The sequence below is a fragment of the Talaromyces marneffei genome, chromosome 6 (assembly GCF_009556855.1).
Source record: "Talaromyces marneffei chromosome 6, complete sequence".
NCBI classification, from domain to species: domain Eukaryota; kingdom Fungi; phylum Ascomycota; class Eurotiomycetes; order Eurotiales; family Trichocomaceae; genus Talaromyces; species Talaromyces marneffei.
Window position 1 is genome coordinate 2,513,314 of NC_072353.1, and position 22,851 is coordinate 2,536,164.

General features: G+C 46.9%; 7 protein-coding genes, 1 non-coding gene and 1 pseudogene across 9 annotated transcripts; 4 read left to right on the forward strand and 5 right to left on the reverse strand.

The window, feature by feature from the left end:
• Nucleotides 1-1,683: 1,683 nt before the first annotated feature.
• Nucleotides 1,684-2,541, forward strand: EYB26_008412 (uncharacterized protein; the record flags this gene model as incomplete). The annotated part of the gene is made up of 5 exons (XM_054267667.1): nucleotides 1,684-1,689; nucleotides 1,757-1,821; nucleotides 1,889-2,108; nucleotides 2,162-2,320; nucleotides 2,377-2,541. 5 exons carry the CDS (start codon nucleotides 1,684-1,686, stop codon nucleotides 2,539-2,541), a joined length of 615 nt encoding a protein of 204 aa, XP_054123642.1.
• Nucleotides 2,542-4,427: 1,886 nt separating this feature from the next.
• EYB26_008413 lies at nucleotides 4,428-4,520 on the forward strand (annotated as a pseudogene). Its single transcript has one exon. The product of its transcript is annotated as a tRNA-OTHER (tRNA).
• A 285-nt stretch (nucleotides 4,521-4,805) lies between these two features.
• EYB26_008414 (uncharacterized protein) lies at nucleotides 4,806-6,633 on the reverse strand (the record flags this gene model as incomplete). The annotated part of the gene is made up of 5 exons (XM_054267668.1): nucleotides 4,806-5,259; nucleotides 5,311-5,775; nucleotides 5,829-5,977; nucleotides 6,029-6,272; nucleotides 6,329-6,633. The coding sequence occupies 5 exons, from the start codon at nucleotides 6,631-6,633 to the stop codon at nucleotides 4,806-4,808; spliced, it is 1,617 nt and encodes a 538-aa protein (XP_054123643.1).
• A 604-nt stretch (nucleotides 6,634-7,237) lies between these two features.
• EYB26_008415 (uncharacterized protein) lies at nucleotides 7,238-9,697 on the reverse strand (the record flags this gene model as incomplete). The annotated part of the gene is made up of 1 exon (XM_054267669.1): nucleotides 7,238-7,876. The coding sequence occupies one exon, from the start codon at nucleotides 7,874-7,876 to the stop codon at nucleotides 7,238-7,240; it is 639 nt and encodes a 212-aa protein (XP_054123644.1).
• A 241-nt stretch (nucleotides 9,698-9,938) lies between these two features.
• On the forward strand, nucleotides 9,939-10,706 carry EYB26_008416 (uncharacterized protein; the record flags this gene model as incomplete). Its single annotated transcript, XM_054267670.1, has 3 exons — nucleotides 9,939-10,001; nucleotides 10,069-10,112; nucleotides 10,172-10,706. The coding sequence occupies 3 exons, from the start codon at nucleotides 9,939-9,941 to the stop codon at nucleotides 10,704-10,706; spliced, it is 642 nt and encodes a 213-aa protein (XP_054123645.1).
• Nucleotides 10,707-11,134: 428 nt separating this feature from the next.
• EYB26_008417 lies at nucleotides 11,135-11,216 on the forward strand. Its single transcript has one exon. It is a non-coding gene; the product is annotated as a tRNA-Lys (tRNA).
• An 812-nt stretch (nucleotides 11,217-12,028) lies between these two features.
• EYB26_008418 (uncharacterized protein) lies at nucleotides 12,029-14,070 on the reverse strand (the record flags this gene model as incomplete). The annotated part of the gene is made up of 7 exons (XM_054267671.1): nucleotides 12,029-12,335; nucleotides 12,392-12,697; nucleotides 12,747-12,841; nucleotides 12,897-12,986; nucleotides 13,034-13,124; nucleotides 13,177-13,948; nucleotides 13,998-14,070. 7 exons carry the CDS (start codon nucleotides 14,068-14,070, stop codon nucleotides 12,029-12,031), a joined length of 1,734 nt encoding a protein of 577 aa, XP_054123646.1.
• Nucleotides 14,071-15,233: 1,163 nt separating this feature from the next.
• EYB26_008419 (uncharacterized protein) lies at nucleotides 15,234-17,388 on the reverse strand (the record flags this gene model as incomplete). Its single annotated transcript, XM_054267672.1, has 2 exons — nucleotides 15,234-15,530; nucleotides 15,601-17,388. The coding sequence occupies 2 exons, from the start codon at nucleotides 17,386-17,388 to the stop codon at nucleotides 15,234-15,236; spliced, it is 2,085 nt and encodes a 694-aa protein (XP_054123647.1).
• A 3,123-nt stretch (nucleotides 17,389-20,511) lies between these two features.
• Nucleotides 20,512-21,205, reverse strand: EYB26_008420 (uncharacterized protein; the record flags this gene model as incomplete). Its single annotated transcript, XM_054267673.1, has 3 exons — nucleotides 20,512-20,731; nucleotides 20,788-20,873; nucleotides 20,936-21,205. 3 exons carry the CDS (start codon nucleotides 21,203-21,205, stop codon nucleotides 20,512-20,514), a joined length of 576 nt encoding a protein of 191 aa, XP_054123648.1.
• Between the last annotated feature and the right edge of the window lie 1,646 nt (nucleotides 21,206-22,851).

Consider the following 22,851-nt stretch of genomic DNA (forward strand, 5'->3'; position numbering starts at 1 on the left):
TGACTCAAGAGTAACAGTCACAGCCACAGATGGTGACGGAGCAAAGACAAGGCACTGTTCCGTTCCTAGAGCTGATAGGGTGCATAGGCACCCCATGCTTGAGTGTTTCCCCTAAATAGCCTAGACCCAAGCTCGGGGCTCCGTGCTCAATGGCGGTACGAGGGTGTATTCGATGAGCGACTGTAAGTTTGTGGGCAGAAGGAAAGTTGTATTTTGATGACTGGTGTTTGGATGAAGAGATTGTCTTGCAAGGTGAAGGTGGACGTTGCCTGAAGGAAGTCACGGAGCGTCGACGGGTCGACTTACCTACTCTGTACGTACGGCTCGTCCCTTCCGAAAGCTACACTTTCCTCCTTCCCTTACGTTAATATCAACCTCCCCCCTACAAACTATTTACTTCAAACAAATAATCGATATGACAAGTCTGGCGAGGCTCTTCGTTTCCACAACAAAGAAGCTTGAAGTCTATATTGTGACTCCCCCAATACTACCTCGAGCGAAGGAAATAAAAGAAAAACTTCAAAAAGAGACCCCAAAAATGGATACTCAGAGGGTCGAAACTCAAACATTGGTCGACGACATGCATAAAGCCTGATACTACCAAGCCAATGAAGTGATAGAGCAAGGCAAAAAACCACAAAAAAAGAAATCTGCGATCTCAAAAATGCTCGAGGCGGAACTCAACTTTGTTTCGCGGTCATTGGATCCTTGAGATGGTAAGAAGCACCCACCTTGCGTCAAACTGAAGTGATCTGACTCGAGACTGCAGTAGGCCAGACAGCGGTCAGATTGCGTTGATGTTATCAACGAGTACCGACGAATACCACAGGCGACGATGTAATGCGTAACACAGAGCAAGCATTGTGCTACAATATACGTGCTACGCGACGAGAAGATTGCCCTGAGACGCTGTCAGGCATCTCTTTCTTTTTTTTCTCTTTCTTTTTTTCTCTTTCTTTTTTTAGGCTACCATGTTACTATCCTTCCGTCATCGTCCGATTACCTCGATCTTCATATGCGGTCACGAATGAAAAACGATGCAACCTGACATGCCGCTAACGAATCTTTGTGGCTTAGATCTCGATGTCACGATTTTCGATACCCCAAACCATATACCGTCCCAATGTTGCATGCGTACTCCACCAGCGTTGCTTTTATACGAAGATACATGCTAGATTCTGAGGGTATCGGATGGTTTTGTGCTGTGGCGATGGGGTATTTATGGTTATTCATACCAGTTTTGACCAAGCGCAATATCAACGCGCCTGTATGGGGCGAAACAACGGACATTTTCTGGTTCATTGCCATAAACTGGCCCTAGATGGCAATAAGGCGCTATTCGATACTATATGATTCCGAGCCTGAACGACTCGCAAGGTTCACGACAGACCTTGAGATGCATCTCCGATATACGTCCGGATGTAATCTGGGACAATTGCGTAAAGTATCCATGACAACGTCTATTCCGTGTGGATGGATAGTTATATAACTATCAGAAAAGCGGATTACGTTATGCTTTTAATCTAACAATAGCAAGCCTCACCATAGAGACCGACGCCGTCAGATGTTCAATGTACATGCAAAAGTTCAATATCTGATATGCATAGCTGGCAAATCTCTACAACAACGTCATGATTTATGCGAGGGTTCTGTCAGCCGGCATTGCGGGGCAATGCTTCATGTATGTTGGTGAGTTGTCTCAGTATATCAGGTACATATGATATGAAGTTGAACACCATGGTAACCATGGGAATAGCGGACTAAATCCGAGGGAGAAACTGTCCGGCTTGAAGCCAAACTGGGCGTCGCTTATTATACCAGGTATACTGGACATCGAAATGAACTTAACAATTACCACGGAGATGGCAGACTAAGTCCGAGTGAGAAGGCCGGGTTCCAAGCCACGATGTGGATTACCTACCTTGCTACTTGCTGACGGCGTTGTACTGCCTGTTCCAGGCAAAGAGGCCGTATTAGCTTATAGTTTGCAGTTGGTTCATTCAACCAATAACGGTACATGCATCTATGAACGGAGAATGCACCGTCAACTGTCGACGCGAAAATGCAACAGCACCGATGAACTGGATAGACAGGCTATAAACGATAAAGTAATCGTAGATCACAAATTTCAGAGTTGGTTAGTGTGACTAACCATCACAAGATCCCGACTTCATCGGGTTTAGACGAACATGATTACTATCAGAGAAAGAAAAAGAAGACATGGTACTATACTACACCCGACAAAGCTGTGCAACCAAGTCAGATGCTTGTCTTGTGTCAAGTGATAAGTGCATGTACCTACTACCTACCATGGACAATGGCATGTAACATCATCACCATCATTCTACAGGTACATACCCTAACCCATCCATATAGTATACACCCATGACCCCGGCCTCGGACAATATATTATATCTCCAAGGTCCGGTTAAACTCGTGTGCATCGCGCAAAATATTATACTCAGGGTGCTCATTGGATGGATCCATGCAATCCACGTACTCCGTCGAGGATCCCCGGACTTCTCGGTGAACCCTTGGTAGGTGCACTAATAGTGATTGGCCAGAGTATCGCATCCATGGATGTCTTAACTGTCTGGATTTTGGGGAAATCAGAGCCTTGTGACTATACCGGAGAATTTGATTTCGCGCACTCGGGAACCGGGGTTCGTTCAATGCCATTGTGCTTGACAAGGTTCGTGTGATGGCTGAGGCATACACCTTCTCTTCGCCGGTACTTCCCGGCTAGATGGTCATGGATACCATGCCTATCTTCATTAGCGAGATGCATGAACCAGGTAGGAATATGGGTGGTTGTACGATGTAGGGCGTTACGCCACCCAGTGACTATACTCGAGATGTATGTAGTCAACTCCCTGGGTAACAAGAAACAAGAGGAAGGGTTTCCCGAGGTATCCAGAAAACCTGAAACATGAATCTCACATTGTTCTAAGCAGCTCAGTTTATTGGCGGATAATTGGCATCCGGCGCTCATCCATATAGGTGGTTGTCAATAGATGAGAGCCAGCTATGTTGGGAATTGGACGTGCTCTTCGAGTCTGGCCTGAGGTGGACTCGTTGCTGTACATCGCGATTTCAGGACCGTAGGTCAATATCGTAGTATCCTAGTATACTGCAGAATTCTCCCTCTCCATTTCCTTTGTTGCATCTCATTGTACTAACGGATCCTAGGATCTATAGAGTCCCGAATGTCAAGAAAGGCATCCTGCAAGCCCTGAGCTCGGATCTGGTGAGAAGAGGAATTGCTTAAAGGACAGTTTGCCGATATCTTTGGCCCGTTTATCCCAGATATTGGGATCATCCTCCTCTCGATATGATTGCCTCAGTGGCACGGCTATATTGAGGTGATGGCCTGCCCACCCTTTATCAGTATTTGCTGGAGTATGCTGATCGAGCTGAACTTTGGGCTGTGTTCATGTTTGGAGAATCAAACACTTCCATATTTCCCCAAGGTTTAGCAAAGGTGCTAATACCTTTTAGAATCAAGCCCTCGGAGGACATAACAGATCCTATTTCTCGTTCTTCTGACTTGCGACTAGCGACCAGGTCATTCTCTTGTGGCATGAGGCGGCCCGATGTAGGCGATCAAACACCTGTAGGTACGGTAGTGATTGAGTGAATGGCTGGCTAGTCCCGACTTATTCATGGCACACGAGTCATTTCAATGTTGTGAGCGTTTTGTCAGAGCAATGGTTGAAATCTTGAGCAGCAAGCAATCAGCTTCTATTATCAAATCTGTCCTTCGGAGACGAAGAAAGAATAACATCTGGTTGGTGCTTTTTCCCAAGCGACAGTTTCCAGTCTAAAAACAACAGTTTGATTCAATTGATAGAGATGAAAAGTGTAGGCTTTTCCGGGGTTGATAGCACTCACTTTGCCTGAGTACTGGCAGCTTCTTATCATGTTCAGATTATCCAGGTAGCAAATATGCGCTCCAACCAAATTGTAACAGAGCGAGGATATCAGGGCAAAACATAGGTATGGCATAGTGTAAGGCCGTGGAATGAAGGGCAGTGCTGATAGCTTCATGCGCCAGAGGCACGTGACTCATACAACCTCAGAAACTCAGGTAGGATTGGCAAGCTAGCGAACACCGAATAGCTGCAAACAATACAGAGTACACACACTACACGTTCTATAGCGATCGTATCTTTACTCCTTTTCCGTACTACTAAGCCTGTCTACCTCTTACACATAGGAAACTAAGAGGACGTGAGCTGAAGAGAAGAAACTAATCTACACGGATTTATGCCTGCGCATGGCATTATTTATGATGGTATATGCCTTCGGAACCCACAAAAGTGTACAATAAAAAAAAACCACCAATGAAGCCCTAAGTGAAGCTATTCCAAGATATCAAGCCAACTGAACGGGGTTTATAGTATTCAAAAATGAAAATTTTCACTGTTGGCCGTGTACGTCAGTGGTAGACTGTTACCCTCCTATGAGCTGAAAAAGCTGTAGATAAGGTAGAAACCTGGGTTCGAACCCCAGCATGGTCGCTGGCCTTGTTTTTTCATTCTTCTTTTTTTTTTTTTGGTTTGCTCTCTGTCGCTGACCAACAGATGGTAAAAGGAATAGAGTATTGTTATATCCTACAAGAGATATAAAGATCTAGGTTAGAAGGATTCATTTCAATCAGTATTGGTCGGCAATGGGTATCCGAGCTTGCCCACCCACTCCACCCATGTATATAGTCAATAGACGAAAGCCTACACACAACAGATACGTTGGCGGTAGAAAAGTAAGATATCTATTGGTGTAATTAAGTTTATGGAATTAACAACCTAGAAGAACAAAGACGTAGCAATAGCCCCAAGCCTCTCCTTCCACGGCTGCCTACGCGCAAAAGGACTTCGCCGCGCAATCTCCAGCACTTGCGTCCGTTCCTCATAATTCAATCCACCATCAAACCGATCAGAGACCAAATCCATCTCTTCTAATTTGACGAACCGTGTGCGCTTAAGGATCTTCCAAAAGAGGTACATGACAATCATGACGGGGATTTCGATGTAGTAGCTGACAAAGTCGACGGCGGCAAAAATGGGGCTGAAGGATGACCAGCCTTGGACGAGAACAAGGACAATGTTGAGAATCATGGCTATGATAGGGCCGTAGGGGTATGTCCAGTTCTTGAAGGGGAGGAGGTGTTCGAGACCTTGCTTTTTGATAGCGGCGCGGAAACGGAGCGAGGAGAAACAGATGGCTATCCAGGATAGTTGGTTGGAGACACCAACGATGCTATAAATTTTTATTAGTTGAATGTCAATCGCCGCAAGCTGGTCAACTTACTTCTGTAGCCATGTCCACAACTGGCCAGCACCAATGTAACTTGCGCCAAAGCAGAGTCCACTAATGACTGATGTCGCCAATACCGCCACCCAAGGAACTTTCTGTCGGTTGAGTCTAGCAAAGAAAGACGGGGCATATCCATCAGTAGCCAAGCTGTAAAGTAGTCGTGAACCCGCAAACAGGGCATGATTGCCCGCAGAAATCACACTTGTCATCACGACTGCATTTATAAAACTACCAGCCACCCTACTTCCGGCCTGCTCGAAAACAATGGTGAACGGGCTGGTGTGGCTGTTTTTGGTGCGCAGACCGGGGTAGTTGTATGGTACGTTGAGACCAATAATCAGCACTGCTAGGATATAGAAGATCAGAATTCTCCAAAAGACGTTTCGCACAACGCGAGGAAGATTTTTGGCTGGATCTTTGGTCTCTCCTGCAGTGACTGCGATGGATTCAGTTCCTCCACTGTATCATAGTCAGTACTTGCAGCTTACATTCGTCTCTCCAGGGAAACCCACTAGGCAAAAGAAGCAGTGACAAAGACCGAGGCGAATCCTCCAATACCGCCAACGAAAGGGGCATCACCGATATGCCAGTTACGCCCACCGATATATTGATGACTGGTGTTTCCGCCGCAGTTGACTACGATACCAAGGACAATGAATATCTGAGTAAGATGTCAGTGACTGATAGATGCGTACTAAACAATTATACATACCACAATGGTGACGACTTTTAGGATACTGAGGATGTATTCCGCCTCGCCATACGCCCTCACAGAAATAACATTGAGGCCGATGACAACAAACAAAAAGATCAGACTGATAGCCCAACCAGGAAAGTTGTCCGTCCAATATTGCAACAGTAGCTGAAGAGCAATAAGATCCGAGGCGGTTGACACGGCATCGTTGAACCAGTAATTCCAGGTCAGCGCAAACCCAAAAGCGTCGTCCACGAAGCGGCTATTGATTGTTAGAAATTGCGGTTATTGCTTCTTGCAATGTCCAAGTGAACTCACCCAGCAAAAGTACAGAATGAACCCGCAACAGGTATAAAAGCCGACATCTCCCCCAACGCAAGCATCGTGATATACACAATTGCACCAACAATCGCATACGAAATAAGCATCGATGCCGGACCACCCTTGGCTAGAGAATTGCCCGTTCCCAGGAACAACCCAGTTCCGATGGTTCCTGCGATTGCGATCATCTGCACTTGACGCGCAGACAGTTTTCGACTTAGTTTGTCGGCCACAACGATAGGAGGCACATAGTCTTCCGGCCCCTCGTACTGACCGGGGTGTTTCTCGATGTCGGCACTCATTTTGTGTGTATATTGATCGATTCACGTTATGTCTCAAGATACATAACAGTTCCCACGACTTTTCACACTCGGGGAAAAAGAACTAAAAAGAAAAACTACGTCGACATTCTGCACGAAGGACCACCGGCAATAGCGCCGGTCTTTATCTGAAAGAACGGTCATCTCATCTGTCGTTGCAGCGACTTTGGCTCAGGACGAGATTTTCTATTTCTATTTCATAAAAGCTATTGCGTGATCAGTGTGGGCGACCAACCAGCGGAGATCAGCCAAGATCCCAAGATCTGCTGTGGGGGCGGGAGTGGCCTTTTTGAGGGCATCGGGACGGCTCTCTGTTGATGGATGTGATGTGGCGTACACCGGCGGTAGATGTTGAGATGGGATCGAGTACGTAGACTTAGTGTGATGCTAACCTTTACTTACGTCGTAGACTGTGGCTAGACTGATCTAGTTAACTCAGCTAGTTTGTTGAAAATACATGTGCGAACCCCCCCGCTTAGCATTAGTTGATGTCAACTGAGTCTCATAAAATTTGCAACCTAAGCTAGGCTAGAATACTAATAGACATATATACACCCCACCCATTGCCAGACTAAGGACGGACACCCTATCCCAAAAGTCCTGTCGCCAATGCCTCCAGATCTTCCAAGGTATTGACTTCAAGAGGCTCTTTGGATTCCGTCTTGTGAGATTTCTTAGACCGCTTACTCTTGCGAGAATCATTCTCCTCCTCTTCCTCAACAGAAACATGTTTCATGCCTTTGCTGAGTTTTGGCATCTCCTCATCAGCCTCACTCTCAGCGCCGCTGCCATTTGACTGGAAAGGATCAATAAATTCTTCGTCACCAGCCAAAACAGCCACACCATCCTCTCCCTCGGCCAATGCTCGCTCCTTTGCCTTTCGTTTCTCCTTCTTCTCCCGCTTCTTCTGTTTCGCGAGCTCCTTGTCCTCGATATCCGCCATCCGGTTCCTCTCTGCTTCTGTTTCCAAGAATTTGGCTCGCTGGGTTTGTGCATCTCCGCCAGCTCGGAATTTGTCCTCGTCTTGCAATTCGTAGACTTCATGCGCCACGCCGTCGTCGTCGTAAATAAGTTTGGTGCTATTGCCCTTGTATTTGAGAAGCTTCTTCTTGGATTGAAGCAGTTTCTCGCGACGCTTAGAGTCGATAATGAGAGGTTCTGCAGCATCAGAGAGCTTGACTACTTTAACTTCTCCTCCAAATTTGGGCTTGTCACCGTCAGTCATCGGGACATCAGATGAGTTCGAGTCGTCGGAGTCGTCGCCACCAAGAGCATCGTCGCCGGCTGTGAATCGTCGTTTGACAGACAAGAAATCATCATCCTCATCTGCATCGCCATTAATGCCATTACCCTGGTCCACCATCGTACCATCGTCGTTGATAAGTTTTGAGTAATGGTCGGCCAACACATCTTGATTGCGTCGCTCAAACATACGATCGTATTTTGTGCGAACACCCTCCTTCTTCTTCGTCTTCTTCTCGCCTTCCTCCTCATCAGAGTCGTCACTTGACATGTAACGTAAGGCACGAGGCTGGTTCTTTTGTAGTTTACTATCCTCTCCCTTGATGAACTTGATTCGCGGAGCACCAGGAAGGCCGAGACTAGCTGCAAAGGCATCCAGTGCTAAGTCCTTGACCTTGAAGACCTCCTTATCTTTCTGAACATGGATAGATTTCACGTATGAAATAAAAGCCTTCTGGCCGAGGTACTTGAGCTCCGGGTCCTTGAAGCACATATTCTGTAACTGATCTTTGACGCTTTGCTGCTTCTTCGCTTTGACGTTGATTCGCTCGATGGGCACCTTTTTCTGCTCGAGGCGTTTCAACATCCCTTCTTCCTCACTCGGGTCTAAGAATAGTACTGCACGTCCATTCCTTTCATAGCGAGCTGTTCTTCCAACTCGGTGGATATAGGTATCCGCATCCTCGGGACAGTCTAATTGAATAACCCAATCGACAGCGGGGAAATCCAATCCTCGTGCTGCAACATCCGTCGAAAATAAGACCGCGTGCTTGGAATTAGCGAATCGAGTTGTAATGTCGAGCCGTCCTCCTTGTTTCTGACGACCGTGAAGATGCAGCAATGGAATACCAGGCTGAAGATGTCGCAATGATTCGTACACAAATCTAACCTGTTTTCCAGAAGACATAAAAACGATTGTTTTCGACTTGAGGTTGCTTCTGATAAAACTGAACAGTGTGTCTAATTTTTCTGGTAACGGCGTTATAATATAATGCTGCTGAAGAGTCGACGGAGTTGCGCTGGCAGCAGCTTCATGCACCGCAACGTATTCAGGATCCTGCAGACTCAAACGCGCAAGATCGGAAACTTTCTTGGTCTGAGTAGCACTAAACAGTAAGGTTTGGCGTGTCTTGGGCAAGTGTTCCACGATCGCATCCACCGTTTTTTGAAAACCCATGTCCATGATCCGATCCGCCTCATCGAGAACAAGCATCTGAAGATTGTATACGTCGAGCTCGGCCGTTTGGTCGAGATGTTGCAGCATTCGTCCAGGTGTACAGACGAGAATATTCATCCTTCCAAGACGTTCTTGCTCTTCCTTCAAACTCTTCCCGCCAATAACCAATCCTGCAGAGAACGTATGGTATCGGCCGACTTTCCTCAAAACCTCAAAGATCTGAATCGCCAGTTCCCGAGTGGGAGATAACACAATAGCGCCCAATCCATCATATTCCGTCCATTTCTTGCGATAAAGATTTTCTAGAACGGGAATCAAAAACGCCAATGTCTTTCCGCTACCAGTCTTCGCAGCACCCAGGATATCGCGTCCTTTCAACGCGTATGGAATAGATCGAGACTGAATATCAGTCAAGGACTTGAAATGAGACGCGGCAAGACCTGACGTGGTTGGATCTGAGAGCGGTAATTCCGAAAAGGACTCGAGTCGAACTTTTGGATCGAGCTCTTCGACTCGTTGCGTGATTGTCGATAATTCTGTCTCATTGCGCTTTCGCTTAAGTGTTCGTGCATTTTCAATCGGCTTTCGAGGGGCCTTTGTATGCCGGGGATCTTTAGCCGGCGCCATGACTGTATAAATTGATAAACTGATCTCTGGAAACAGACCGTTGTGATGTGCTAGAGCATGTGTTATTTTTTTTTTTTCTCTGGGCGGGGCGCTTAGTCATCCTATCAGCGTCGATAAGCTTTTGCGGAGAAAAATGCCTTCCGTTTGGCTTATCGCGACAATCTCGACCCACGTCTTCTCCAATTCCTCTACCTGATCTTGCATAGGACTTCTACAGTCTACAAATCATAGCAAGACAGAAATGGCCGACGATGATTTGGCCGCGCTCAATGCGCTGGAAAAGGAAGCTAAAGAATTTGACAAGGTGTGACGTACCGCACTGTTTGTATCCGTGTCGAAGGAACTGCGACTGACTCAAGCTCCGACTCTAGGATGCAGAGATTGATCGAATCCGAAAGGCATTTCCATTAGATGCGTGAGTACCCCATAATTGGTTCACTATCAAAAAGATAAAAAGTACTAACTCATGACAAGGTACGCCGTCCTCGATCTCCAACCCGGCGTCCCCGACTCAGACATCAAACTCCAATACCGCAAAAAGTCCCTCCTCATCCACCCCGACAAAACCCAAAACCCCCTCGCTCCCGACGCATTTGACCGTCTGAAAAAGGCTCAAACAACCCTCCTCGACGAAAAGGCCCGCGAACGTCTTGATGAATGTATCGCCGATGCGCGACGGCTACTTATTCGCGAGCACAAATATACCCTTGATTCACCGGAACTGAAAACCGACGAATTCAAAGTTGAGTGGCGCAAGAAGACGATTGAGGTATTACTTGAAGATGAGGCGCGGAGGAGGCGGCAAATGAAAGCGAGGATGCAAGAGGAAGGTCGTGAGAAGCAAAAGGAAGAGGAGGAGCTGGAAGCTCGGAAACGGAAGAGAGATGCTGACCAGGCCTGGGAAGCTACACGAGACGAGAGGATAGGTAGTTGGAGGGACTGGCAGAAGGGGAAGCAAAAGGATAAAGAAGGTGGGAAGAAGAAGAAGAAAATGAAAGTTTTGGGATAGACATGGTTAGTTTGATAACGATACGGCATTGCGCTTGACATTATAATAATATTATGAGTTAATCGATAGACGGAAATGACATGAGGAAATAGCGAGTCTCTTCTCGAGACAAATCATCTTCCATTCCACAAGAGTAAATCATAGCGCGACAGGCCTTATGGTGAAGGCTGTAGACTGGGTTCCAGAAAGCCCACCTACAAGTACTTTCCAATGCCTGTATTTTCGAGTGTGACAGGAGTGGAGATAAGATCTAGTCGTGTATCGTGATCGGGTCGATGTTTTTATTGCCTTTACGATAACTTTGAGTGGAGTCAAATATTGGAGAAATGCGATCCAAGAGATGTTATATGTAAGTGCATACGGTCATGAAAAATTAACTAATGCTTGCTTATATACCGAAACAAATGTTCATCCTCCAACCAAAATATGCCCGGTTATTTCAATGGTAGAATGTCAGGCTTTTACACCATTGTCACCTGAAAGTTATGGGTTCGACCCCCATATCGGGCGTTTCTTTTTTCTTTTTTTCCGTCCGCTCTTGCATCTCCGCCGGAGTACGTTATTTTTTTTTGTTCTTCGGGTTTTCAACAATGTCAATAGAATTGACATATGCAATATTTAATGATTGGATAAAATAATATCTTGATTTACGTCTTCGGCGTCCAGATCTGAATGTCAGTGACTTACGCAGGTAGTAGTTATCCACGGACGTGTGGAATATTGTATATATTGTGGCATGGCTGTTGACTGAATTTGATACCGGAATGTCAAACCAGCAGCACCCGTGGATTCGAGGCAAGATCATGCCACATCCATGGATGAGGTTGGTACTTTAATTTTGCATGAAAAGTCGCAGCATCATGGTTCACATTGGTTGCTTATCTGTTTGACTACGTAGCTATTATCATACATTTCCATATATCTGCTGATCTCTCCACTATCTTCATAACACATACGGCCACCACAGTGTATTACACCACTGACCTGTCAACAAAACGCACAAAATCATTCCGAAAGTCTTCGAGGAAAACAGAAAACAAGACCCTGCGCGAAGAATCTAACGAGCCAGCGCAAGACCGAGGCAGGTGAGATTCGTAGAACGAAACTCAGGCCTGGAAGAACCACGGCAAAGTGATTGCATTCATATAAGTATAATCGACAAGTAAACCACAGGCCAACACGGAGTTGGACTCGAGAAAAACGTATACCACGCAAAGTATATGAACCGATATCGCATACCACATGAGAATAATGCCTGGTTTAATGAGTGTAAAACCGTAGAAGAAAAAAGAAAAGGTGACCTCTTGAGCCACATACTACATCTAAGCAGCAGCGGACTTTGGAGAAAATTTCTCGACGTTCTTTCGGGATGCAACTGGAGAGACGGAGCTCGACTTGCGCAATGCAGGTGTCTTTTTGGTAAGGGTCTGAGGTGTGGTGATATTCACGGTAACTGCAGGCTTAGTAGGCGAAATGACAACGTCTTTTTGCTGCAATGCACCAGGAGCAGGCGCAATAGCTCGACCACGTGAGGTCGCCGAAGCATTCTCACCGTTTGTCGAAGGACGAGCTCCAAACGGGTGAACTCCATTAAGGGCACGACGAACACCAGCGTTCTTCACAGGAATTCTGCTCAACGTGTCAGCCACCCATCTCATGTCAAGTTAAAAGCCAAGATAACATACGAGGGAGAGATTGTTGTAGCAGGAGTCCACGCAGGGCCAATACCGACAGGAGACTGAAAAGATAGAGGTGACACATGTTCATTTCCCAAGGTCCGTGAGGTCGCAGGAGAAGGCGTCGAGCCTTGAACTACCTCGACAGAATAATTGTACTCCCCGGCGCGGTAAGCACGACGTTCGTTGGATTGCTGCTTCAAAATCTTTTGGGCTTTGGTATCAGCGAAGCGAAGAAGCAGTTTGTGTCCGTCCTTGCCGGCAACATTATGGAACTCTTCGACTACACGCTCAGCGATTTCACGGCTCTCAAAACTGAATAACAGTCAGCCTGGCTTATTGTTTAGTCTGCAGGATTGATTACCGAGCAAACCCAACTTCCTTGCTGACTCCTGTCTTTTCATCACGGCTGATTTTTTCAGATACTACCCGATAGGGTTCAAAGTGGCGACGTAAGTCCTAAGTATCTGTCAGGATCCTAGACTACACAAGTTCTGGAAGAGACTTCACTTACAGCCTCGGACCACTCAATTGGTACGTTGGTGCAGTAAATGTTTGTGGAGTTCCTATCTTCCAAGTCCTTGAGACGAGAGTTGCGACTTTTCTGGAAGATATTAGTATATTCCAAACAAGCAGAAGTAGGCTGCGTACCTGAGCGAAAGAAGCTTGATAGCCGAGGTAGTAGAAGCCACGAATACAGTTCTCGCATGACTCAAAATTGTAAAACTGGACGAATGCAAACCTGTGATTTAAATTTAGTAGATAAACATTGCACGAGACAGAGAAGAACCTACCCCTTGCAGAGTCCCGTATCCAGATCCACAATTGCCTTGCATCGATCAATTTCCCCAAAGCGGGAGGCATATGCGTGAAGCATCTCGTCAGTGGTCTCAGGGGGAAAGCCACGGATGTAGACGTTGGTGATACCCTCACGGTTCTCAAGGCATTTAGCAAGGGTCAAGTCGGACTGGTTAGTCCACATGGCAGGAATGGCCCGAGGAATCGGGGGATCCTGCTGGGTGAGCATCTCAAGATCCTGAACGATGTAGCCATTTGGCGTCTTCATCATCTGGTACTGAAGACATGGCTGTTGTAACTGGATGCCTTGTACCATTGGATAAGGGCACATAGGAGTGCGCTGATCCATCATTGACCCATACGAATGGAAGCCATTGCTGACACCCGAATAGTCACTCAAGGGATTCTTTTCCTCAAAGGACCAAGAACTGGCGGGAGTATGGCTTAACCCGGATCCTTGGGCTCCCCATGGCATAGAGGGAAAGTTCACTGGAGTGATAGGTGCACCGCCAACGAAGCCGGGATAGTACACAGTTGGAGGAACAGGCATTCCGGCCATGGACGGACCGGGAGGAGTGACTTGGCGTTGGCTGAAATGACCATTTGGGTTCATTCCACCGACCATGATTGGAGCATTGTACATGGTATCTCGAGCAAGGCTGGCAAAATCGGAGTTGGGATGATGCAGAGCTCCATTGGTTCCTTCTACACCCTTGGGGCGAGTACGGAGGGGCAAGTTCAGCTTTCCAGCTGGAGGAACGTATTTGCCTGTTGATTGTCAGCTAGAATCTTGCAATTGGGAGTTTGGAATTCATACCTGGATCGTAGATGGGATCCTTCTTCATCTCAGGGGGCGCAACTACGGGAGTCATAGTGATCTGGGCGGCCATGTTAGCGTTCAACACTACGAGCTCCATGGGCGAGCGAGCGATCGCGGATTATGGATCAAACAATGCGTGGAAGTGCTGCCGAGGGCAATTATTGCTTACTTCTGATTTCAGTGAATGACTGAACGAGAGAATAAGGGGTTGTACCAATCAGCCTCCTCAAAAGTCTCGACCGACCCGAGAGACCAAAGTCGCTGGATCAGACGAAGCAAAGATGGAAAGGAACCGAAGCAAAACGATAAGAAAAAAAAGGGATAACACAAAGAGAACGAGTAGAAAGACCAGGTGAATAAATGGAGTTGGATGAGAGACTGAAGTTGATTGTGATGTTGATGGGAATTGATGTGATGTGAAGAAATGAAAGGAGAAAAAGGGGAGAATGAAAGAGAAGAAGAACAGGAGGGGAAAAGGAAGATAATACCTACACAGTTCTGGGCAACTGAGGGAAGGAGGAGGAGGAGCAAGAGGAGGAAGGCATGACTTCCTAATAAGGCAGGAAGGCACGCGAGTGCTGCAGAGGAAGGCGCCTACCCTCTTTGCATAGAAGGTCGCCATGCTCATTCCATAGAGCGCTTGTATAATAGGGCAACTATGACAACCTGTGAGTCAGATAAAGAACACAACACAAAGGACTATTGACTTTCATGGAAGACGTGCAGAGCCAGTCGTAGACAGTACCTGAAACCCTGAAATTGTAAATCGCGAACCCTCGAATGGATAGGTAAGAAGATCATTTCACTTGAAATCTCAGGGGCTGCAATAAATAGAATAGATATATTTATATTATCGAATAATAACTTTCGGTAGATTTTTTTTTACTCAGACCATTCTATCATAAATCGAAAAGAAACGATCTCACACCCGAGAATCGGAATGATCAGCTAGCATCGATTCCACCAACACCCACGTACAGACATGACGCCTCCTGATGAGCTGCAGCTCATAAGCTCCATTCGACTGCTTGGAATATAAACAACTTAAAAAAAAGGTAAGAAACAACGATTAAGCACAATGAAGCGCAGATGAAGATAGAAAAGGGATGATGTTTAGTGACCATATTTGAAATCACTGGTCATATGAACACGTAGAAGCGAATCAATCTATAGGCAGGTGAGACATGCAGAAAAAGAGAAAAGAAAAGTCGTTTCGTAGATTGCGCGAATATTTTATGACCATACATCCTCCTGGTACGTTCCGCTGCTGCGCATATGCTTGACAATCTCTTCACCCTTCTCGGGTGTCAAGCCACGCTGTTCGGCGATTATTTGGCCGAGGACAGTGTTGACCTCACGAGCCATGTGTGCGGCGTCACCACAGACGTAAAAGTAGGCCTTCTGCTCCAAGAGCTTGTTGATGTAGGCTGCGTTTTCACGCAGGCGGTGTTGGACGTAGACCTTTTCGGCACCTTCTCGGGAGAACGCGGTCAACAGTTTGAAGTTCTCTCCAAGTTGCTCTTCGTAAGCCTGAATAATCAAGTGGTTAGCATATGTAGCTCACCATAGGGAGTAAGCGATGATGGAAAAAAAAACATACCTTCCACTCATCTTTGTAGAGGAAATCCTCGGTGCTCTTCCTGCATCCAAAGAACAGAACTGTGGGTCCTACTGCGTCGCCTCGAGCAGCCATAGCGGCACGCTCTTGGACAAATCCGCGGAAAGGAGCAACACCAGTACCAGGTCCGATCATGATAACAGGCTTGGAAGGATCTGAGGGCAGCTTGAAGTTCGAGTGTCGGACGTGAACCGGGACGCGAATTCCATCGTACTTGTTACGGGGGCCAGTGAGAGCATAGGTGAGACCGTGGGGATCGGGGTTGGATTCTCCGTGCTGCTTTTGCTTGAGCGCCAAAAGGTAGTTGGTGGTGACACCCTTGACAAGGTGAGTAGCGCCCGGAATGCGAACAGACTCGACAACTGCGGTAATGCTGATCTTCTCCTTCTGGACGAGGGAGGAGGAGGATATGGAGTAGTAACGGGGCTGGATACGATTGATACCTTCAATCAAACAGGAGAATGGAACGGCAGAGAAAGGAGCGGTCGAAACACTTTCAAGGGCCTGGGCGATGTTGAAGCATTGGCTGCTGATTTTCTCGTGGAAGTAGTCCTTGTCATTTCCAAGGCGCACCATCTCGGCCTTGGCCTTCTCATCGGGAGCGAATGCGGCGAGGGTGCTGACGAATTGACGAGAGACAGGAGCACAGATTTCCATGTAGTAACGAACAGCGGCATCGTAAGTGGTGGGGGCAGGGAAAGGAACCTTGGCAGTGACATCGAGACCCTTGATCTTGATGACAGTTTCACGTTTGGCGTCAAGGCCGAAGACCTTCAAGAAACGATCAACCTCAAGGCCGGCGTTGGTGGGCCAGACAGCAATGTGGTCACCGGTTTGATAGTGCAAGCCACTTCCAGAAATATCAACTTCCATGTGCAAGCAGTTTCGGTCCTTGACAGTAAACAATTCACGAGACTCGGCGATGGAGGCAATGTACGGGTTGTGAGCAGAGTAGGGTCCTTTGCCAGCATGTTCCAAATGGTTGAGGTTGGGTTCACCAAGGTAGACGGCAGTGTCTTCAGCAGTCAAGTCGTCCTGTTCGGTAATGGAGAAGACGGGTTCATACTGAGCTTCACGCTCTTCCAATTCAAATTCAGCAGCGAGTTCAGTCCACATTGGCTCCTTCCATGCGAGGAAGTCCTCTTCCATTGTACCAGCACCGTCGTCTCCTTCACCAGCACTGGCGATTCTCTTGGCGCCCAATTTGGTCAATGCGGTGTCGACTTGACGAACCATAGCGTTGTAGTGTTCATAGGTGTTGTTTCCGAGACCGAAAGTGACGTATTTGAGGTTAGAAAGAGGCTTATCGTCGGCAGAGGCACCGCTGGCAAAGGAGACATCCTCTCCAGTGATGAACTGGTAGAATTCGACGGCGTTATCGGTCGGCTCACCCTCACCGTAGGTGGCAAGGATGAAGAAAGCGATCTTGTCTTCGGGGAAGGTGTCCAAAAGGTCGAGGTCGTATTCCTCAAGATCGGCCACCATGGTCTTGAGACCAAATCGCTGGGAGCCTTCCTTGGCGAGACGAGATGCATAGTCCTCGGCGGTACCGGTCTGAGAGCCGTAAAAGATCACACAATTCTTGCCCGTTTCATCCAGCTTTTCGACGATGTTCCTGGTCTTACCAGCCTTGGCTCCATTGAGGGCGCCGGAGGCAGCGGCGTAGGGATCTTTCTGGACAGCCCAGTAAGTTCCTTTGGTGAAGTAAGCAACGGTTCCGAGGAGAAGAGCGATCAGGACGATCAAGTCCAAAGTATCAATTTGCGCCATGGTGATGAATGGATGGTGGTCGATTGGTGTTTGATCTGGGGAATTGAGGCGTGACCAACCACGGCCGGGGGCAGATAAGAAGAGGCGAATAGGAAGGGGATTTCACAAGCAACCCTTCCTCTGTCGCTTGTTCCTTTTCTCACTCTCTTACTCTCTCACACAGACAAACACAATCGAATGAGTGGAATGAGTGAGAGTATCACGAGAAAGACGAGATGAGATAGGAATTAATTCCAAGACTCGACAAGGAATTGGAGAGTGTATCAGTCGGGATTGACAATCGGTGAGAAACAGGCGGGAAGATTCGATGCCAGGTGGTCTAACAGCGGCGAACAGCCAATCGCACGCACAGAGCGCGACTAGTGGAGGCCCTCCCGTCCGGCTAACCGCTAAAGCCTATCGGGTAACGCCCGCTGCCGGATTCTTTCTTAATCGCAACAGCTCACTCTCTCACTCACTCACTCAGTTTCTTTGTTGAACCTGGTCTGTCGACTATGTACGAACTGCGGTTTGGATTTAGAATTCAGACCGAAGATGGATATTTTCTACGAGGAAAAAAAAAACAAGAACCAATTTAGGGCCTGCTCTCGGCGTGATTATCATACGTAGTATAATTTATACTCCGTAGTCCGTACAATGTACAAAAATGCAAAGTGCCGGCCGATGCATCCGCCCTGGCTGTTTACCAAGGTAAGCGGTTTGGCCGACGTTCTGGATCCAGTGCGGAATTGCCGCTCTTATCAGATTCCTCCATGGACATCCATTCTCATTCGATTATTCATATTATTTACATAGTACCTTGCCCCAACAGCCTTCTTTCTGGTTCTGCAAAGGGCGGACAGAGATCTCGTTGGTCAAAAAAGCCCCCCAAAATGAGCTTGCTTGTTCTATTGGATTCTTTGACAGAAACGATACAGGAAGTGGCATGAGTCGACATGTGGGAGTACGCTCTTTGAGTTAATATGTGGCATGCTCGCACCCCACCTAAGTTGGTTAGAACCCTACACTCATATGGACCGAGTATGGAGCAAAAATCAAGCAAGCCAAACCACAGGTTTACCCGAATTGTGCAACTAGATTGCACCCTCTCTGTATCATTCGATTTTCGGCCCATCTCAAAAGGAGAAATTAGGCCTCCGCCCGAACCACGGAAGAGGGTCACGTGAGCAATCTCGGGGACTATCAACTTCTCCACACATCGCCACATCTTTATTTCCTACCCCAGTTCCTAGTTGATTCCGCCATCGTGGTGCGTACGTTGGTCTTTTTTGAAAGGGGACAATCTACTTTTTTCTTAACATAAAAACATGTCGAAGGAGCTTTCAGTATTGAGACGAAATGTAGTGCACAATTCGGGTCTCTCCATCACCGCCATCTCGGAATCCTGGCCCCCATGCACCATCTGGGCCGCTACGGAGTCCGGACTATAAGTTCATTCATGGCAGAATAGGTAACGCCGGATTACCACCCCTACGGATGTAAATGGATCGCATGATGTGTGCCCTCGAGAATGTTCTAAAAATATAGGACCCTATGAGTCCTAGATTTTCTAATCGACCTGATAATACTCAGGGCATAGGGTATAGGGCTAGGGTTACAATGTTGGACACCCCGGTCCTCAGCATTCCCGATGATGTAGACAATGTGCTTAGAGTCTCAGACTCCATACCACGTACGTAATCCTATTTAGATTTAGCTCACGACTAAGGCCCTCTAGTCACGTCTTTTACAATGGTTTACAGATAGAAACCCTTAGAAGAGTAAACAATTAGGATCTCTATGCATCTACTTGCAGCATGTTCGTTGATGCGCTTGATCTGAGAGGGGTTTCCAAACCCGGAAAAATTGATGCAGGAACTATACAAAAAATATTTTTCAACTAATATTCTAGATTTTGTGACATCCTGTTGCCTAGGCTTGACCAAGCTGCTGAGCAACAATATCCACGTGCGCCAAGAGCCACGGCTGATGCTTAGTTTATACATCAATGGCCGAGAAGTATGTACATCATATTTCCTATCATGTTTCTTCAGGACCCTTCGTCTGAGAGATTTTGATTGGCTTGCTCTGGCATTGCCCAGGAGGGACGTAGACTGGCTTGATGGAGATATCGCCTGAATAGGGAATTTGATCTCCATCACACCAGCACAAGTTCTACTGTTTCTGAAGATATAGCATTGAAATGGTGTATTGGTTACAAATAAACATACTTTTCCGTATTACTAGAACAGCCTTATAACCTGAAAGGAATTTACTTAGCTATTGATTATCAATCCTTTTCAAGGATGGGTTCAGGCTGAGGGATGCTTTACCCGCATGCGCTTGGTACCAGTTGACAGCTCGTCGTATTTTGACGCTGGAGTGATCTCGACTTTGGATACCTGACATCTTCAGACTTGTATGCCGAGAGTAACGTTTATTTCGCGGAACCGTACTTTGAGCGTTCGGTAGCGGAATGGACGTATATGTAGGGTTGCCAGCGAGCCCTTTGCGCCGGGTGAGTTGCCGTTACTGCTGGCTACGGATAGTGAGTATGGCAATATCACTGCTCCTGTGCTGATTTTGCAAGGGAAGTTAGGTATGATGTGTCGGCATGTGGTGGGAATTGTGTTTGGTTGTTTACTGGTTCGGAGGTTGTCGAGACTGTGGATGATTTTCCAGCTGGGGATGTTGCTTCAATCATTTGTTTAATTTTGTTACAAGTTGATTATATTGGCTCGGCGATAGTCGTGATCTTAATCTGCATAAAGTTGGGCCGCAGGCATTTGAAATAACCCGATTTCCTCAAAGCACAGGGATTGTAACGTCATCGGGAGAGAGAGCTCATTGCTACTACTACGTACTGTGTAATATCCGTCTATTGTTTGATACGTCCCGAATTCCGTGAAGGCTCCACTGTTTACTACATGTTAAAAGCGCGCGTCAGAGATATAATGAAGTGTATAATTATGCAATTGATTATGTACAGCTAACAGTATGCAATTTGGGGTATTAGACTTTCGCCAGTGCTCCAAGGTTTCAGGCCGAAATGATAAGACTCATAGTCTTGAAAGAAATCAGAAGTGTCCAGGTCTCCGTGTACCTCCTGGGTAGGCTACCTGACACCATGTATAAAATGTGCAATCAGTTCAAAAGGATTCTGTTCGCCCTGTGCCCTTTGCGGTCATATATGAATCCATGAACAGTTATCCTTCGGTTCTTCTCGGGGCTGACGATATCGAGTAAATCCCTGACGCCTTCCATTTGCTTAATGACATTCAGTTCGACCAAGTGTTTGTTTCGTTCACTGTCTGCGAGGCATTCGAGTTCATGTTGATGTGCTGAGCATAGGGTACTTATTTTCCTTTTCAACTCGTTAGTATAGGACGTTTTTTTTTAGAAAGGAGAAAGGAGACATACTTCTGCCAAGGGTATGCTGAATTGGTAGCCGAGTCTGTCTTGACAATTCCACATCCATAGTGTCCACAGACAATAATATGTTTAACCTGTGACAGTATAAGTAAGTAAGGGTACCATAGAGAGAGAAGGAGAGGATCATGTGACTAACCCCCAACATCTCCACAGCATGCTGCACAGCACTCGCCCAGGCCAAATCTGTGCTAAGAGCCATATTCCCCCAATTCCGCACGACGATCATCTCATCCTCAAGAAGATTATTTAACGTGGTTGTCTCTTCATATCCGCTATCAGAGCATCCAAGCCATAAAATTTGTTGCTTTGATTGACCAAGACTGGGTATCAGGTCCCTCGGTATGGGTTCTACTTTGTAGTCGGGTGTTTCGGGTTGTTGGAATTGTGAGAAGAGTCGTTGACCCATGGCTGCGATGTGTGATGTTCTGCTTATTGTTGTCGAGTATGTAGAGATTCGTGGGCGGAGAGTGTTGAGGGAGGCTCGTAGTGGCGATAACATGGGGATAGAATCAAGAATAATTAAAGTCAGTGACTACGAGTTGATATAATAGAGAAAGAAGAAAAATAGGACACGAAAATGGTAAATGGTAGAATCCGGATTACGAATTCCAGCTAGGGTAACTTTGTCGGCTATAACTCGGCGGCAATTTTTTTCATACAATTTAGCACCAAAGTTTACGGTTTCAGTAGTCAGCGGCGATATCTCGGAGCATGTGAAATCAGCTGCAAGTCATAGCTAAGCATCGTTACCCTAAGCCCTTACGGCTAGCGGCAAAATAATTCTCTCATCGGCGTTATGAGCGAGGGCTTCAGGGTCTATCTGGTCGGCATTCCTGCCCAATCTTGCCTAAAGGGCTCGTAATTCCTTGATCGTCGTACTGAGATAGACATGCTTGTCCCCTGTATGGAGTATATATTCATCAGCCTTCATCTCGCTAGTTGGAGTCTAAGAGGACCAGGCTGTCGAAAAATCCCTCATCTTGCCGATCCATCTCCGGTGCATCGCCGAGACAACGCCGTAACCCTAATCTCGGCATTTCGCTGGGTCCATCGGACAGAAGACCGAACGGCTACATTTCCTCTTCCATACAATTTTGCCTCCTGAAGGCTTCAGCTAGATGTCCCCAAGGTACGGAGTAAATAGGGAGAGGATTGCCGCTTACCCGGGAATACGAGCATATATAATATGACGCTACCTCCCTAGTTCAGGTTTGTTAGCATTTCCGCATATTGTGCACATCCGCCTCTGGGATCCCTGCCTAATACTACCAACGACATACTGCTACTTTCGGTAGTGACAGACGATCACTATGTGGATTACACGGGGTATCTCACTGGTCAACTTCACGGTCGCCTCGTCGGCTCTCGCATTTCAAGTCTTCGTCTTGTATCCATGGCACAACAAGTTGGACGATGAGTTCAAAGCTTTGAAGCAAGAGCATCTTCGGGTCTTGAAACAGATTAATCAGAAAACAGCTACTTGAATGCTGTTACGAACACACCCAACACCCCACGAGGACGACGCCGCGGACACACACCGCGCCATGCCGACCCCGAGACCACGACGGTATCTATAGAAGCCATAGCGGGTTCATTCAAATGCATATCTGGAGTTCATACGGCGTTTCGGACTGAAGTATATGGTTGCCGGAGGCTAGACTATATTGCAGACATGGTGCTTAACAATGCCTACATCTCGGATGGACCGTGATCCAAGTAATCGCCGATTCGCTTTCTATTCCTCTTCGTGTGATCTTCTCGTGCCCAGGGTTCGCGATACTCCGGGGCGGTCAACGGCGGATACTCGATCAAGCGGCGCACCGCTTCAAACGAACGGAGCTAGTCCAAGCTTGAGGTGTCGGAATGAGGGCCAATCATTGATGGATTAGCGGAGGATATTTCAGGACGTCAGAGAGGTTTTTGATCTTAAACATGTTGAATAATATAGAGAGTATAGATGATAGACATGCAGAATCGAATGCTATCCATTTTCGGGCTACATATTACAGCATTAAGTAGTCTGACGTCACTTAAGAAGAACTCACGATCTCA